The sequence below is a fragment of the Sinohyriopsis cumingii genome, chromosome 18 (genome assembly GCF_028554795.1).
Source record: "Sinohyriopsis cumingii isolate HCF-2022 chromosome 18, ASM2855479v2, whole genome shotgun sequence".
Classification (NCBI taxonomy): domain Eukaryota; kingdom Metazoa; phylum Mollusca; class Bivalvia; order Unionida; family Unionidae; genus Sinohyriopsis; species Sinohyriopsis cumingii.
The window spans coordinates 58,478,113-58,494,272 of NC_142978.1; the positions used below are offsets into that span (position 1 = coordinate 58,478,113).

The 16,160-nt window shown below is 36.1% G+C and overlaps 1 protein-coding gene across 3 annotated transcripts in view; it reads right to left on the bottom strand.

Moving 5' to 3' along the window:
* Window positions 1–1,689: 1,689 nt before the first annotated feature.
* LOC149776733 (sodium-dependent glucose transporter 1A-like) overlaps window positions 1,690–16,160 on the bottom strand; it is a 37,595-nt gene continuing 23,124 nt past the window's right edge. For 2 of the 3 annotated variants that reach the window (XM_089941264.1, XM_089941263.1), the window contains exons 2-4: window positions 10,358–10,695; window positions 8,100–8,385; window positions 1,690–5,583 (exon numbers count right to left, since the gene is read on the bottom strand). In XM_089941264.1, the coding sequence (XP_089797390.1) occupies window positions 4,469–5,583; window positions 8,100–8,385; window positions 10,358–10,642 (1,686 nt within the window). In that variant the 5' untranslated portion in view covers window positions 10,643–10,695 and the 3' untranslated portion in view covers window positions 1,690–4,468. Of the gene's footprint in view, window positions 5,584–8,099; window positions 8,386–10,357; window positions 10,696–13,027; window positions 14,252–16,160 lie in introns of those variants that run through there. The other variant, XM_089941265.1, reaches the window with a different exon arrangement.

Here is a 16,160-nt window from a genome sequence, read left to right on the forward strand (position 1 = left end):
TCTACACTTAAAGGTTGAATTCATACTTTCTTCATTACATTATGCATTGTGGCATATACATTGCAATGAGCAGACAATAAACTATACTTTTAATTAACTCTAACTGCATGTAGTATATGGATTACATTAAAGTAATTGCCAACAGGTAATAACATTAACTAAAATAATACTAGAAAAAAAAAAAAACAAAAACAACAATTGACATTTTGTTAATGTTGCAAATATTTCACTTTAAAAAAATTTGTTAAATCATTAACATATGAAATCCATTTTGAAACAACCCATTTAAACGTAGATGAGAGTACATGTACACGTCCTGAGACCATAGTGGTTAGTGGTGCTAGCGTTTAAAACATTCTGGAGGCTATTAATGCGTTGTATACTATTTGATGTTTTGTTGCATATCTGAAAACGGCGGTTTGTCCACGTACTTATGCTATCTCAGAAAAGCTTATTTCAGGGTTGTGCATTTTGTCTGTGCGTCCTTTTTGCCAAAATTACAGTTGACTTCTGCGTTTTGTCATATATTTTGAAGGATTATTGCATCTTTCTCTGTCATAGATAATAGGGTTATCAAAACCGTCCAATTTTTCTGGTATTTCCTATATTGAGAGAAAAAAGTGAAAATCAAAAATGAAGTAAAGAACAGCATATGATCAGTTCAGAATTATGTACCCTTCAAATTTTGCTATGATATGAGATACTTTAGACGGAAATATATGTTCAGCTTACGTAAGATAGTTCAGTCATATATATATATATATATATATATATATATATATATATATATATATATATATATATATATATATATATATATATATATATATATTCTCACACCCATGAGCGTTCCTACGATTTACCAATGCAGTAGTACAGTATGGTGTGACTACAGTACTACATTGCAGGAATAAAGACGCTGTGTTGGGGTACATCTTCAGTGGATACTTCTTATACCTGGTGTGATAGCGCTATTACTGCTGCTGCAGCAAGTATTTTTCCAGAGGAGACTGGCTTAAATTTGCAAGTGGCCTTTCTTTTACGATTCTTATCTTCTTCTCTTTTCCGGTATGACCCTCTCCTCCTTCTCCGTCATTGCCAGCTTTAGATGATTTTAAAAAAGAAACAGATGTGATCGAGATTTTTTACAACGCTAGAAGGAAGAAGAACAAATATTTGTTCAAAAGCAAGAAAAGGAAAAGAGAAAGCGACAAGAATAAATAAAAATTTAAACAGCTAGAATAAGAAAGGGGGCGAGAAAAAATGTCAGGGTGTTACAGAACAATTTGAACAAGTTTAAACGTCTGAGAGAAAAGTCTCAAACTTCTTTCGCGAAACCTAACAGAAAGGGACCTCCATAATCCAAGGATTTAAAGCTTCCATCCTACATAGATAATTACCACTGAGACGCCAGCAACAGCAGCAGCAGTCACTACTACCATTACGCTATTACCAGTAGTAGCAGCAGCAGTTGGACTTGGATGTGGAAACAGTTAAATACAGTTATAACTGGTGTTGTCAAGTCCACACTTTTGTCTTGTCTCAAACCCGACGACCCTTTCCAGGGGCACTGATATCTCATAGGAAAGAAAAACCACTTAAATCATTGCCAAATTAAATAAGGACAAAGTCCCTCTATTATAAAGTTTGTATGTTCTTATCAATACTTAAAACAAATTCAGACATAGATACATATGCGTTGTTTTTTATTTTTTATAATTTCTTGAATTAGAATCAAGATGAAACGTGAAAACAACACAAACGCCTATTTTTTTCATTTGTACTGTTATTTTTTTTTTGTTGTTGTTTTTTTTCAGAATTCTTTGCTGGAATAAGTTTCTCTTCTTCATGTTCGTCTTCGTGTCGTCCCTTTTTGACTTTCTTCACAGGAGTGGGTTCTTCTACAGTTTAGTTTGCTTCTGAAAGTTCGTCTTTTGTCTCTTTTTTGGGATACTCTAAATACGTATATCACTTTTCTTAATAACATGTATCTTTATGGCATTGCTTTCTTTTGTCTTGGAGATTCCTTTCATTTTACTTTTTGGCCGTTTTCTAGCCCAATTTCCTTTCTCATGACAGACACAACAGGCGTCTTTACTTTGTCTCTAGAGTGGTCAGAAGACTTGTTGAATGTACATTTTTAAACGACTGTAAATCTCTGACTAGAAATGTTATCTCATAAGGCTCTTCCATCTTCAGTATTAAACCTGAATGAGTGGCATTCGTTCACGTAGTAGCGTGCTCTATTTATACGGAGAGAGTGTACTCTAGTCAAATCAAAGTTAAATCATTCACCGTCAGGAAAGATTTCTAACGGAAAAGCAGAAGCCATGTGACAACGAAATTCTGTGTCACCCAACTTTCTGCAAGTGCTGGCAGTTGAACCTAGCGACTTTGAAGAGCACACGATTTATCCAACACCATATGCATACCCCTCAAAACCGAGAGTCAAGATCAAATAAGAAAGAAAATTGTTCGGTGGCCCCTGAAGATTATTTTCATATTAGTAGCTTTAACAATGTTTCAGTTATATCGCTACTATGGCTGCTTTGTGGCAGCGATATATAGCACTGGACCTTAATGCCAGAGACATGTAGCATCACGTAATATCCATTCACATTAATAAGATACCAGGCAGATTAGTCCTAACACTAACCTCTTAATGCTGAACGCCAAACGATGCAGCTGTTAATATCATTCTTATAAGTCTTTGGTATGACTCTGTCGGAGGTCGAACAATGTTCCGAGTTTAAACAAAAATGGATACTGATCTACCACGAAGAGCATCAAAGTCTAGGAACGACACAACTAAATTCAATGTATGATTCTATAAATAAGGGTGATCAAAGTATGGAATTTGTACAAAAATACGAATAATGTTTCATCCACAGGTAGAATATATTTATGTAGATATATATTCGATTTTCAATCATATAGTTCTACTGGATATATTGATTTCATTGTCACTCAGAGTGATGATACTAAATAATTATTCTTCAACGGAATGTAACTCTTGGCATCTAGTTGACGATCACGAAGTATTTTTGGTTCAACCGCTTTCTTCAGTTGGCTAAGGAACCACCACACATGGTTCGCCCCTCCCTGTCTGCCGAAAGATCCTTGAAAGACCCCCTTATTCGCTGCAGACCTGCTGGTCTCGAAGCTTTGGTCCCTCGCCGCCAGAAAACCACCATCCTCCTCTGAGACAACGTCATCACCAACAGCAGCTCACAGGTTATACAAAACCCCACCGAGTCCTACGACTCCCCATCCAAAATATCAGCTTAAAATATTATTAGAGGTGTGTAGTCAAGTACAAATGCAGATTTATACGTTACACATACGCGCACTTGAAGGTACTTGTTACATATTAAATCATTTCATTAATATAACATATTATTACTATAATAACTAGATTTGAAATTAATCTATATCCGACCAGGATAATTTCACAGAATTATAAGAAGAAGAATAATATTTTCTCATCCTTAACACATGCAACTTATAAATGAGTTAAATTCGTCTGTCAGTTACAAAATGGCTAACATTAAAATAAACATTAGGCTTTCTAACAGCATGATGTTATGTAACGTGGTTCTGACTATGTAAATTTTGGAATAAATATTGGAACATCAAGTAAATCAAACAAGGCTATCACACAATACGGATAGCGAATAAGGAATGCATTCTTATGTTTCACCTGCCTCTACAGCTGAAGATTGCTCCAAACATATGGACAGCCTCCTGACAAATCTTTTTGTGTTGTGATAATACAGCCTGAAGTACCCTGGTTATAGTGCAATCCACGGCCAGGGATCTTACGGTAATCGGTTTTCTCACTGCAAGCACATTGCTCGTGCGTGTAGCATTGGGTGAACTGAACTAAATCTTCAGAAATAACTTAGGGGTAAAAAAAAAAAATTACTATCGGGTAACCCTGAATACTGAAATGAAATCCGAGCACATTTAAGTTCAGATATAATGAATAAACATTAAGTATACAAATTCCTTGATAAACTGCAGAACTCGGTCTCCTGCATGCAACGGAATCCAACACATAAACCGATTAATGTATATGTTTAAATGCTATACATAAATACAGTATATTTTCTAACAACATATGAGAAACATATTTAAACCCTATATTGAAACATATACCACCCTTTTACAAAGCTCGATCCTTCTGCATCACTGCACGGATGCAAGGGCATGAATAAAGATTGAGATTCAATGAATAGAACATTTTTTGTTGCGGATGTTGTTGACTTTTTGTTTCGTCTCGAATCTAAGTTCCTCGATTTTTTCAAGGAATAATGGAGGTCAACATGAAAATAATAGAAAAAAGAACCTACACAGGGTAGTTCGTTCCAATGTACCCTGTGTAATCTTTAATCCTTCATATCTTTGAGACATTAATTTGATTACAGAGACAATACTTCTCCATGTAACTCTATGTATAGAGACGTCCTCATTTAATTCTGGATTCATTTATCTTGTACAGGGATTCCATTTCTCGAGCTGCGTTGTACATTGTGTCATCATCGCCGTTTGACTCATTTGAAATGTGCCTAATTGGAACAAGAGCTCTGGCAAATATTAGAGCTACTATAATTACGAACAAGTAAAATGTACTCAGTCCGATCATAACATAAACAAAACTCATTGCAGTATAATGTTCCATTAAATAACCAAGATATATGGGGACTGTAGCCATACCCGTGGACGACGATAGCAGGAAAAGGGAAGTAATTCTACCAGACACAGGAAGAAGTCGCTCTTCTGTCCAGGAAAAAACAGAAGCAAATATAGGGGAGAACGCGAAGCCAACACTAATGACGAAAATTAACACTACTGGCCGTAGATGGTACAGACTTCCAAGAAGAAGGCCGATGAAAGATAAACTTATCATAATTGAAAACGTTAACATAAGCGTAGTAGATTGAAACAAGCGCGTTATGAAAATTCCAAGAAATCTGCCAACACAAAATCCTAACCAGTATAATGAACTCGCCAATGAGCCATCCGCTTTGCTCCATTTTAAATGGTGGAGGCAGAACGTCATGAGGTAATTCACATATGAGCTCTCGATTCCAATATAGCAGTGAAAAATTATACAAATGAATATTAGAACGGGTATTTTGAATCTAAGAGGTATATTTTCGGCATCCTCATTTTTCGTAAATTTATCTTCATTTGTTGAACCAGAAGATTTCTTTTTATGTTTAAAAAAGCTTACTAACAATGGGATAGAACATAGCACTACTAGGGATGACGTTATGAGGTAGCCATGTTGAACGTACGTTACTTGCCTATCCAAGTTTGATTTAATGCAATCGCTTTTAGTTCCATTATAACAGTCAATATTACCTAACGAATTGTTCAGTGCTAAATAGCTAATATTATCAGTATGATTAACATTGAATTGATTGAATCTTTCTGTTAAATCTTCTAAAGTTGGCGCTGCCAGGAAAGGCTCAATAATCTGTGGAGAAATAATACCACCGAGAGCAAATGCAAAATGGATCGCTTGAATGTAAGGGGCGCACTCTTTCTTCCACATGGTCATAATCAGTGTACTGCCGGCTGAAAGAAAATAGAACCTGAATTAGCTGGATTAATCTCTCTCTCTCTCGATCGATCGATCGATCGATCGATCGATCGATAATTCCTTGAGTAACAGGACATAATAAATATATAACAGATTTTCTGCATTTTTTAAAGAGAAAACGTGGAGAACATGATCTTTCCGTTACGACCGCGCGTTGCAGTATACATGTGCTCTCATTATTGCACACTGTTTTTTAATGCTGAACATGATAACTTTAGACAACGCATACAATTAAACTATGGGGGCCCCGAGTGGCCGAGTGGTCTAAACCCCTCTCCGTCACGGATCACTGTCATTTCACCTCTTCCTGCGTGGGCTCGAGTCTTGGGCTCGGCCAACGTGGATATGTGAGAAAGCTTGCCGGCAGTTTCTCGTCGGTCGGTGGTTCTTTCTGGGGTTTTCCTGGGTTCTTCCTCCACCATTAATACTGGCCACCATGTATAGCCTATCTTGTGCTGAAAAATGGCGTTAAACCGTATAGCAGAGATCGGAGACGCGTCATGTAATCGTGTTATGCGTATCACGTGATAAACAAAAGTGAAAATGTAGGACAAACAATGACAGCGGCTGATAATATAGCATGTGTAAGGAAATACAAAACAATGGTATGGAACTGCATTTGTATTGCTGCTTTTATCTTACAGCCTTCTACAATGGAAAATTTATATCAACAGTGTACACATAGCCACACACACACAGACATACACACACACAATATATGACAGAAATAAAGATATAAATATAATGAAGTAATTGACATGATTCTCTGTTTTGATTTAGTCTATACTGAAGACAGTTTTAATTCATGTTTTAAAACATTTTGAAGAGTTAATCTACATGTATCATTTTAAATAATAAAGTTGTATTTTCTTTTAGTGATAATACACTTGTACACACAAGAAGTTTTAAAACTGATGACAGTGTAAAAATGTTTATCATTTAGTAAATAACATGCCATCCTGAAATATTCACGAATCATTTTACTTTTATATAGAATGTCAAAATAATATCTATTGGTGATGCAACTTTTTTTTTTTTTAAGGAAGTTTCCGCCGTTTTGGAATCATTGTTTCCTTTATATTTCTATTGGCAACCAGATCACTACCATGGTAGGTAGTTTGTCCCCTGCATCACAAACAGGGGTTTCTATATACATAATGGCCTCTTCTGGTATCTACAAAACGAATCAGAAGACATAAGTAAATATGTTACATATCACATTTGAATTTTGAATGTGTCAGATTTATAAGTTTGTTCACTCGTGTTTTTGTTTTTACATTAAAAAAGAAATATCTGAATAAAGGTTCCTTCATATTAAATAAGATGCCATTTGAACAGTAACATTGTCTTACTATGTAATATATAAACTGCAAATTTTGGTAATATATAAATTATGCTCCATAGGTCCTACTACTAGTTTATTTTTTGTATATAATCATCTTTGTACAGATTTATATATCAAGCCTGTAGTAATCTACCATTATTTAGACACCTGCATGGATAACCTTTGAAAATGTATTGCTAACATATTTTTCTTTTGATATCTGAGTTTTGATGGCGAGACCCTAAGTACGCCCCCCCCCCCCTTCACTGAGCAGGCCTGTAATATAATTCGGAAGTTTACAAAGAGTGAAGAGGCAGGACTCCATATATATATATATATATATATATATATATATATATATATATATATATATATATATATATATATACACACACACACATACTGGTCTGTTCTAAACTATGCAATTGTATAAAGTTTGAGCTATTGTGTACTTTTGTAATTTGTTTATTTATCTAGATCCCCTCTCTTTCATTCCTGGATCCGCCCATGTATCACGGAACTGAAAGGATTTGCATTATTGGCAAATTTATTGATCAAAACATCCCCCACCCCCATGTTAATCGAGCTTGTCTTAGTTTCTAAATAGATGTAAATGACGAACCTGATTGGGTGTAAGTGTTGCTGGGATAGAGTCGGGATGATCCGTCGTCGGTCTATTCCCACCTACGAATATTTACTACTGATACATTTCCATCTTGTGATTTTGTCACTAGTAAAAGTTTCCCTTCCACAAGCACGCACATAACGCCCGCACTTCTCGAGATATGTTTCGGTTTTGGATGTGGAATCCAAAATACACACGTCATATGTTCACGATCAGAATATCTACAATCGCTGTTACAAAGTCCAAAGCAACAATGTCTTGAAGCACCGCGATTTGTTTCGCTTTTCAGGATAGATGCAATCTCTTTAGTGTGTTCCGCCATTTATATTGTAGTACAAAAGCCGGTTTATTTGTCCTACATTCTGCGAGCCATAAATAGGCGTGCTTTTTTTTTAGCAATAAACAGTGTCGGTCGATCTCTGCTATAACAACAACAACAATTAAACTATGTACTTGAATGTGCATATGCGTTTTTGCAACAGTGTATTATAATATATATGCGATATATCGCGTATGATACATATGTTTATAATGATTCGTACCTATTACTTGTCCACAAGCGAAAAAACAAGACAGAGCCCTCATGACGACCATCAGTGGAAAGGCTGAACACCAAGGCATAACACCGTTTGTAATGGCCTGCACCAGTGTGGTAAGAAACGTAATAAGAACTTGATCAAAACGGTCACAGATGACTCCCCATACGAGACTTCCAGCCGCGAAGCCCACAGCGCAGGCTGTGTTTATCCAGGATATCGTTGCAAGATGCTCATTCACGATCAGCTGTAGATCTGGGATAGAGGGGCCAATCTGACCGGATATTAAGCCCTTTGCGATGGAAAAAAAAGAAAAATATAAACAATGAGTTAACAGACCATGAATATCTTTCCCCATAAAAAAATGTATTTATGTCAAAATAATCACAGCTTTCTGGTTATCTTACATTTTATGTCCCAAATAATCAGATTTCTGATTGTCTTACATTTCCTGCTTAAGTAACTGCCTTTCGCAGTATAATCAATTGAACCAACTGAACATGCTTCATTATAGGACGCCTATATTGCACCGTAGGACGACTATATTTCATTGTAGGACGACTATATTACATTGTAGGAAGACTATATTACATTGTAGGACGACTATATTTCATTGTAGGACGACTATATTACATTGTAGGAAGACTATATTACATTGTAGCACGATCGCTCCGTTGATCTAGTGGTTAGAGCGTCCGCCTCAAATGCGGGAAGTCGTGTGTTCGATCCCCGGACGAGTCATACCAAAGACTTAACAAAAATGGTACTAACATTTGCCTCGCTTGGCGCTCAGCATTAAGAGATTAGTGTTAGGAATGGTCAGCCTGGTGTCAGGATAATGTGACTGGGTGGGACATCATGCTACATGTCTGCGGCATGATGCCCCAATGCTAGATATCACTATAAACTGTCACACTGCAGACATCGTAGCGATATGACTGAAAAATTGTTAAAGCTCCATTAAAAATCCAAAATCACACACACACACACACACACACATTATAGCACGACTATAATGCACTGTAGGGCGACTATAGTGCATTGTAGGACGATTATATTGCATTGTAGGATGAATAAGTTGCATTGTAGGACGACTATTTGTGTTGTAGGTCTCCTAAATTGTACTGTAGGACGATTACATTGCATTGTAGGACTATATTGCAAGACGACTATCCTGCATTATGGGACGACTATATTGCATTGTAGGGTGACTATATTTTATTATAGGACGCATATATTACATTTAAGGACGACTATATTGCATTGTAAGACAATTATATCGTAGGACGCCAATATTGCATTGTAGGACGATCATATTATGTGGTAGGACGCATATATCGCATTGTAAGACGATTATATTTTATTGTAGGACGACTATATTGCAATGTAGGACGATTATATTTTATTGTCTGACGACTATTTTGCAATGGAGGACGACTATATTGCAATATAGGACGCATATATTGCATTAAGAGGACGACAACTGCATTACAGGACGATTATTTTGCATTGTAGAATGAGTGTACATTTTCATTCAACATTGCGCACGTTTCAGTAGAGGAAACCTATTCGATACTTTCAAAATGTTTGATCTTCAAAACTTACAAAATGTCAATGGCGTCCAGGTTTATGTGCAGTGAGCATTGGTGATCAACCTTGTACAGAGTTCATATTATACAGAGTTCCAATTGTATGCATGAGCAGTCAATATATTGGGGGAGGGGAGTAAGGTGGTAGTGTATGTGCAAAATCACTCCCTAAACATCCTTGCTCATAATATCATTAATTGCATATAATGTATACATATAAGCCCCTTTAGTTTAACACAAAGAAACATGTACCTTACATCTATTGGGCGTGCAAAAGATATTACCCTATCAAAAGACACACATTTAGCTCCCCAAACTGTTGATACTTCAACTGCCTTTTACTGTTCTTAATAACATTAGTTCGCATTCGAGTTATCTCTAGGTGTCAAACATGTAAACATTAAAAAGCATTCGTGCTACCTATGTCGAAATAAGGTCGTTGCCAAGATAAATATAGAAATATCCAGAAAATATTTGATGACAAGTCGACAGCTACGTGGTAGAATAAAAACTAGTACAACACAAAGATGAGGGGAGAATAAAAACGGATCATTAGAGTTTAGTGTAAAAAATGTCGCAGAAAAAATTGGGAAATCGGCAGCTGCATTCTTGTATGAGGATCGGGACGGTTCATTCGGAGAAGTCGGGAGAAGAAAAAAAACAGCAAAGACTTACATTTCCAAAGAATGCAAGAGAGATCCACACAGTTAGAAGAACCTTCCATCGGAACGTTGTTTCTGCTTTCAAACGAAGATGTATTGGCTTCCGTTCAGTGCCAAATCTAGGTACATTATCGACGTCAGATTGGCTAAGCTTTTCTTTTTCTTCTTTTCCAGTCTGTAGGTGGTGAAAAAAGACATTCATCTCTGCGTTGTTATCTTTCGACAACTCTTTATTTAGCTCCACCATGTTTAAACTCCTCTCTTTCTCACATAAATATATACTTCTATCAGTGTTCATCTTTCCTCTGTCTCATTTCTATATGTACTTCCACAAGTGATCATCTTTGCAACCTTAAGGGAAAGAAACAGAACACAGTGAACAGAACAGATAATCTAATATGAACATCAGGAGATTGAATATATATATATATATATATATATATATATATATATATATATATATATATATATATATATATATATATATATATATATATATATATATATATATATATATATATATATATTCAATCTCCTGATATATATTGTGGACCGCTTCGGTGGCTTAGTGGTTAAAGCGTCCGCCTCGGATGCGGGAGGTCGTGGGTTCGAACAGCTGCCTCTCTTGGCGCTCAGCATTAAGTGGTTAGTGTTAGGACTGGTCGGCCTGTTGTCAGGATAATGTGACTGCGTGGGACATCATGCTACATGTCTGCGGCATGATGCCCCAGTGCTAGACATCACTATAAACTGCCACACTGCAGACATCGTAGCGATATGACTGAAAAGTTGTTAAAGCTACGTTAAAACTCCAAATCACACACACACACACACACACACACACACACACACACACACACGTTATATATGTACTATATATATTAACCGAAGAAATATCCAAAATGCAGTGCGATATACTGAGCAATCTATGCAATATTTATTATGTTTGATCACTGAATACCGAGTCATAAATCACTGAATACCGAGTCATAAATCACTGAATACCTAGTCATACAATCATTGCATACAGAGTCATACAATCACATTTAATGAAAAAGTAATACATATTTATTTACCATGAGATGACCATTTTAGTTTATTATCACATAACGCACCTTTTAAATAACGTGCAGCGTCAGAACACAAAATTCATTCACCAGACTGTAGAGTAAACAGCACAGTCAAAAGAAACACCAAGATTAATGCCAAGTCATTAATGGTATGTAATCAGTGGAATTTAAAACTCGAAAATTTGTATGTATGAATTCATTAACCTCTTTGGATAATATAATTTTGGATAATATAATATGTCACTTTCTGCAAGTAGCTCGCGATATATTATTCAACTCGTTTCATAAATTTCATATCACCTAAATACTATTGGCAGATCTTCAAATTTTTATATGCTCATTTTTTTTCCCTCCATTAGCTTCGCACTGCCAGAACTGTGCATTATTTCTCCATAATGCACTGCTTCATACTGTACGACACGTGTGTCTAAAAACAGTATCGTGTGTTAGGAACTACTTTTGATTGTAAACAAACAGTGCCCGCTCATGTAGCAGACGCAGTACCTTTTGATTTATTTGATTTATCTTTGTATGAACTAAACAATTTGTTGGGGTCATTTGAAAGTAGATATGATAAAGTTGATGATATGGATGAGTTAATTGAGTCGTGAAAGAAACTTTCAATCAAGCAAACAACTGAAAGTAATATGTGCAATGCCCAGCGATGGCGTTATGGCAACTAACGTGATACAACAGTATTGAGAACATCATTAGGATCATTTCAAGACTTATTTAGCAGAAATGTCGAGAACGAATTGCAATTGGAATGGTTTAGACATGAACCGTACTCTCTAGGTAAAAAAAATTAGCAGAATGACATACTTTAAGGCCAAGAGAGCGCCCATTTTACCAGTCAGTCTCGGTACAAAATTCACTAAAAATTTAACTGAAGAATGCGGGTGTTGGTAGAAAAGCAAGAGCCTCAGAGCCAGTAAGCAATGATGACAAAAAAGTATTATTTACGGATTGCGGAATGTGTTCTCACATCTTAGATATTTCGCAAATTTCCCGATTTTACCCTTTTGAGAAAATGTTTGATTTATAATACAAGTCATACTAAAGGCCATGTGGCTGGTGTCCCACCAATAAAGACCCATCGAGTGACAGGGCATAAAAAATATGTCATCTTTAACTGGTAATAACTATGCTAATAAAGGTACTATTTTGCGAGAGCCAATCGTGGAAGTCGTTTGAATTACATAACCGACTACCTGAGACAACGGAAATGCGCATTCTTGAGACTTGATTACACAATCTCTAGAAAGGCAACAGTAACATTTATTTAAATCCGATGATTTCAATCTATATCGAATTGAGTGCCTATTTGGTTTTAATACAGATAGAAAATGTTCAATTGTTTCTTTTTATCGAAGAAGCGATACAAAAATAAAAAAGATAAAATAAATAACTGCGAACTGCTTGTTTTTAATATGTGCGATGCTGTTAATTTAAATTTGCGATATAAACGAGACAATTTTATTGAAACAAATGTTTTCATGGTTTTCTCGAAACAGCGTATTCAAGACTGGAGATCTTGTAGTGAGGCTTCAAGGGCAGGATTTACTGATACACGCGTTGAAGAACAAAATCGTGCTTAAAATGACATTGCCTACCTGAGTTAGTTTCAGTACTCGGATAACTTTTGTCCGTCATCTCCGTACTGTTTTGCCGTGATGCACCACTTTCGCTGAAAACTGCGTCACACTTCCAGTTCTCGTGAGACCATAAATTGCTATCTTCCCCTACTTCTTTTATACCCAGGATGCATCGCACGGATGTGACTCTACCAGCCAATCACTGCAGTTCAGCAAGAAGATTCCAAACAAGCCTTTATGAGAATGACGTCACTGTTGTGCGAATGTATCACAGTATTTTTTCTAGTTAACTGCCTATGTTATTGACTATCTATAGGCACAGAGTTTCGACAGCACGCATTCGAGATTCAAGAACGCCAAACGTGGCTTATCAGGTAGTTAGATTATGAACTTTCGAATTCACTTAATGGAATACTTGATTGCGTACAATTCAAAACTCCATTGCATAAGTTACAGAGACACTATACCGTATAAATGCATTACCAGTGAGAAATGATAAGAGGACATGATTTTAAAAATCAGTCATTAAATTCTACAGTTACAGGCAAAACTTTTCTCGTACCCAATGTTGAAAAGTGACTGGAGACATGAAAGCAGAGTATTTCAAATTGAAACAGAAGGAAACCTTTAAAGATTCCACCCCCCCCAAAAAAAAAGTTATGTATCTGAAACAGTCTGAACTATGAAACTAAACATAAGCTGCCGAGTCTATTGACAACATGGCACCGAGTCTATTGACAACATTGTACCGAGTCTATTGACAACATTGTATCAATACTATTGACAACATTGCAAATAGAAGCAATTTGTATTTTTCGTTAAATTTCCCATAATATATTATATTTAATCTGTATTTAGAAATACTTTGAAAAGGTAATCAGGCAAAGGAGGTAGAAGATCAGACTAAATTTAGCGACATGCACAATATAAAAATGCAATAGTCTGTATACTGCTTCCAGTACACAACGTTGAAAACTGACATTATATATAGTATTTCTTATTTCGTTGGCAATGTGACTATTGAACAACAAACATGTGGTGGAAATGATTAACATCACTACACCATGAGGGAGGTACAGAGTGACCACGAATGGAGGTACAAATCCATCAAGACGTGAAGCTTGGGCTTGCAGATGATTTTAAAACGTGCAAATTGGGGCTTAATGTCACCTAAAGTCAAGCTGTTCAATGAGATCACATCCCCGAAACCGGGCTGTAATGCGACATTCGGGAGACCGGGTTGTAATGCAACATTCGGGAGACCGGGCTCTAATGCAGCTGTGATCAACATGTAATAGACGTTCCTCCTTCAACTCTGATCGGCAGACAAAAGACTGCAAATAAAGTAGCAAAAGTGATAACTAAAGAAAACAAAAACATGTCAGAGAAAACCTTAAACTGGTTTGAGACATCACCAAAGACTGCGTCATCACAAACTTTTTCTCTATCGTTGATACATATGACGTACTTTAGAATTCAGTTTGTACATGTAGTGTGGAGAAAACTGGACAAGCATCTTCACAAACTGTTGGAATCGCTACCGACTCAACGACTGATCAGACGTGTGTTAGCTGCAGTTATGAAAAAACCAAAGGAATTCTAGTAATGTTTTTGTAACTATAGAGGGTGATGTGACATCAGCCCTTGTGTTCAAGAAACATACATACATATCTCATGTTTCAAGTGGAACGTTTAACATATCCAATTCAATGCAAAATCCCAGTTTAATGTACATAGCTCAGCCATATTCCGTGATACGATATTTTCTGGTGCTTTAACAAGAAACAGCACGATGCAGGTACAACAAGGACTCAGTCAAATCATTAAGTCCCGCTGCAACTTAATATTAAATGATAAAACCTAAAGTAAATGGAGGATATTTACAGTAATTGAAGTAATACATACACACAACAATACATAAAATAAGATAAAGCAAGGAAACGTGACGATAGGACATGAAAATTAGATGTGCCAAAACATAACGAGGCTCATTAATATGCAACAAACGGACAGTAATACTTGGTTGAGGAAACAAAGCAACAGCAACAACAACCATCGTATAGTGGGATTTCTGTAGCATTGTAATGTATTGTGACATTTGTTACCGCCGAATAATAAAATAGACGAAGGGGTCGAAATGCGTTGTGTTTTTCAATTGTGCATACGTACAAGTACAAATAAAAGAAAGCGTATCACAGAGATAAGGTATCTGTTTCTGATATCTGCAATTTCGGCACATTATAAATTCAAGCATTCAGTTTGGGCCAGACACCATATAAACTCAACAGTAAATCTGCCACAAATATGGCTGCTGGTGACATCATTCGGGAACTATCTATCAGGTATAACGGTACCAATTGTAGGTCACACAGTACTAATGATATGGAAAAATGGGAACCTACCTGGAAATGGGTGAACATAAAATAGAGAATATATGGGTTTGGCTGACCAGGATTGGTTAATAATGTAAGACTGAACCTATTTTTACAAATTTATAACGTAAAGTAGTAATTAGGGTGTAAACACAATCAAAAATATTATCTTAAAATAACCCAAAGCTGCTAATCTCTCTCTCTCTCTCTCTCTCTCTCTCTCTCTCTCTCTCTCTCTCTCTATATATATATATATATATATATATATATATATATATATATATATATATATATATATATATATATATATATATATATAAGTAGTGAATTGGGGCACTTTACGTACAATGGGAATTAGCATTACAGACCCCCCCGGGTCAGATTACGTACAATGGAAATTTAACATGGCGAAAAATCGTGGGTCAGATTACGTACAAGGGGAATTAACATGGCGATAAATCGTGGGTCACTTTACGTACAAGGGGAATTGAACAAGGGATTTTTTTTTTAAAAAAAAATTAAAAAAAGGGGTAGGCAATTGAAAAGTCATTCTCTTTTCGAGAAATATGGGTGGCCCTGAAAAGGGCCTTTGGGTTTCTTCTTCTTCTAACACTTCCACTTCTTCAACCATCTTCTCACTTTTGTCACTATTCCTGTCTTCTTTTTCTCCTTTTCTGGCATCCAGTCTGGATGGCCCAAGGCTCTAAACTTTTCCTGGACTTTCATCCAATTCTGATTTAGCCTTTCAAACTCTTCCTTTTTCTTTTTGTTTTCTTTTT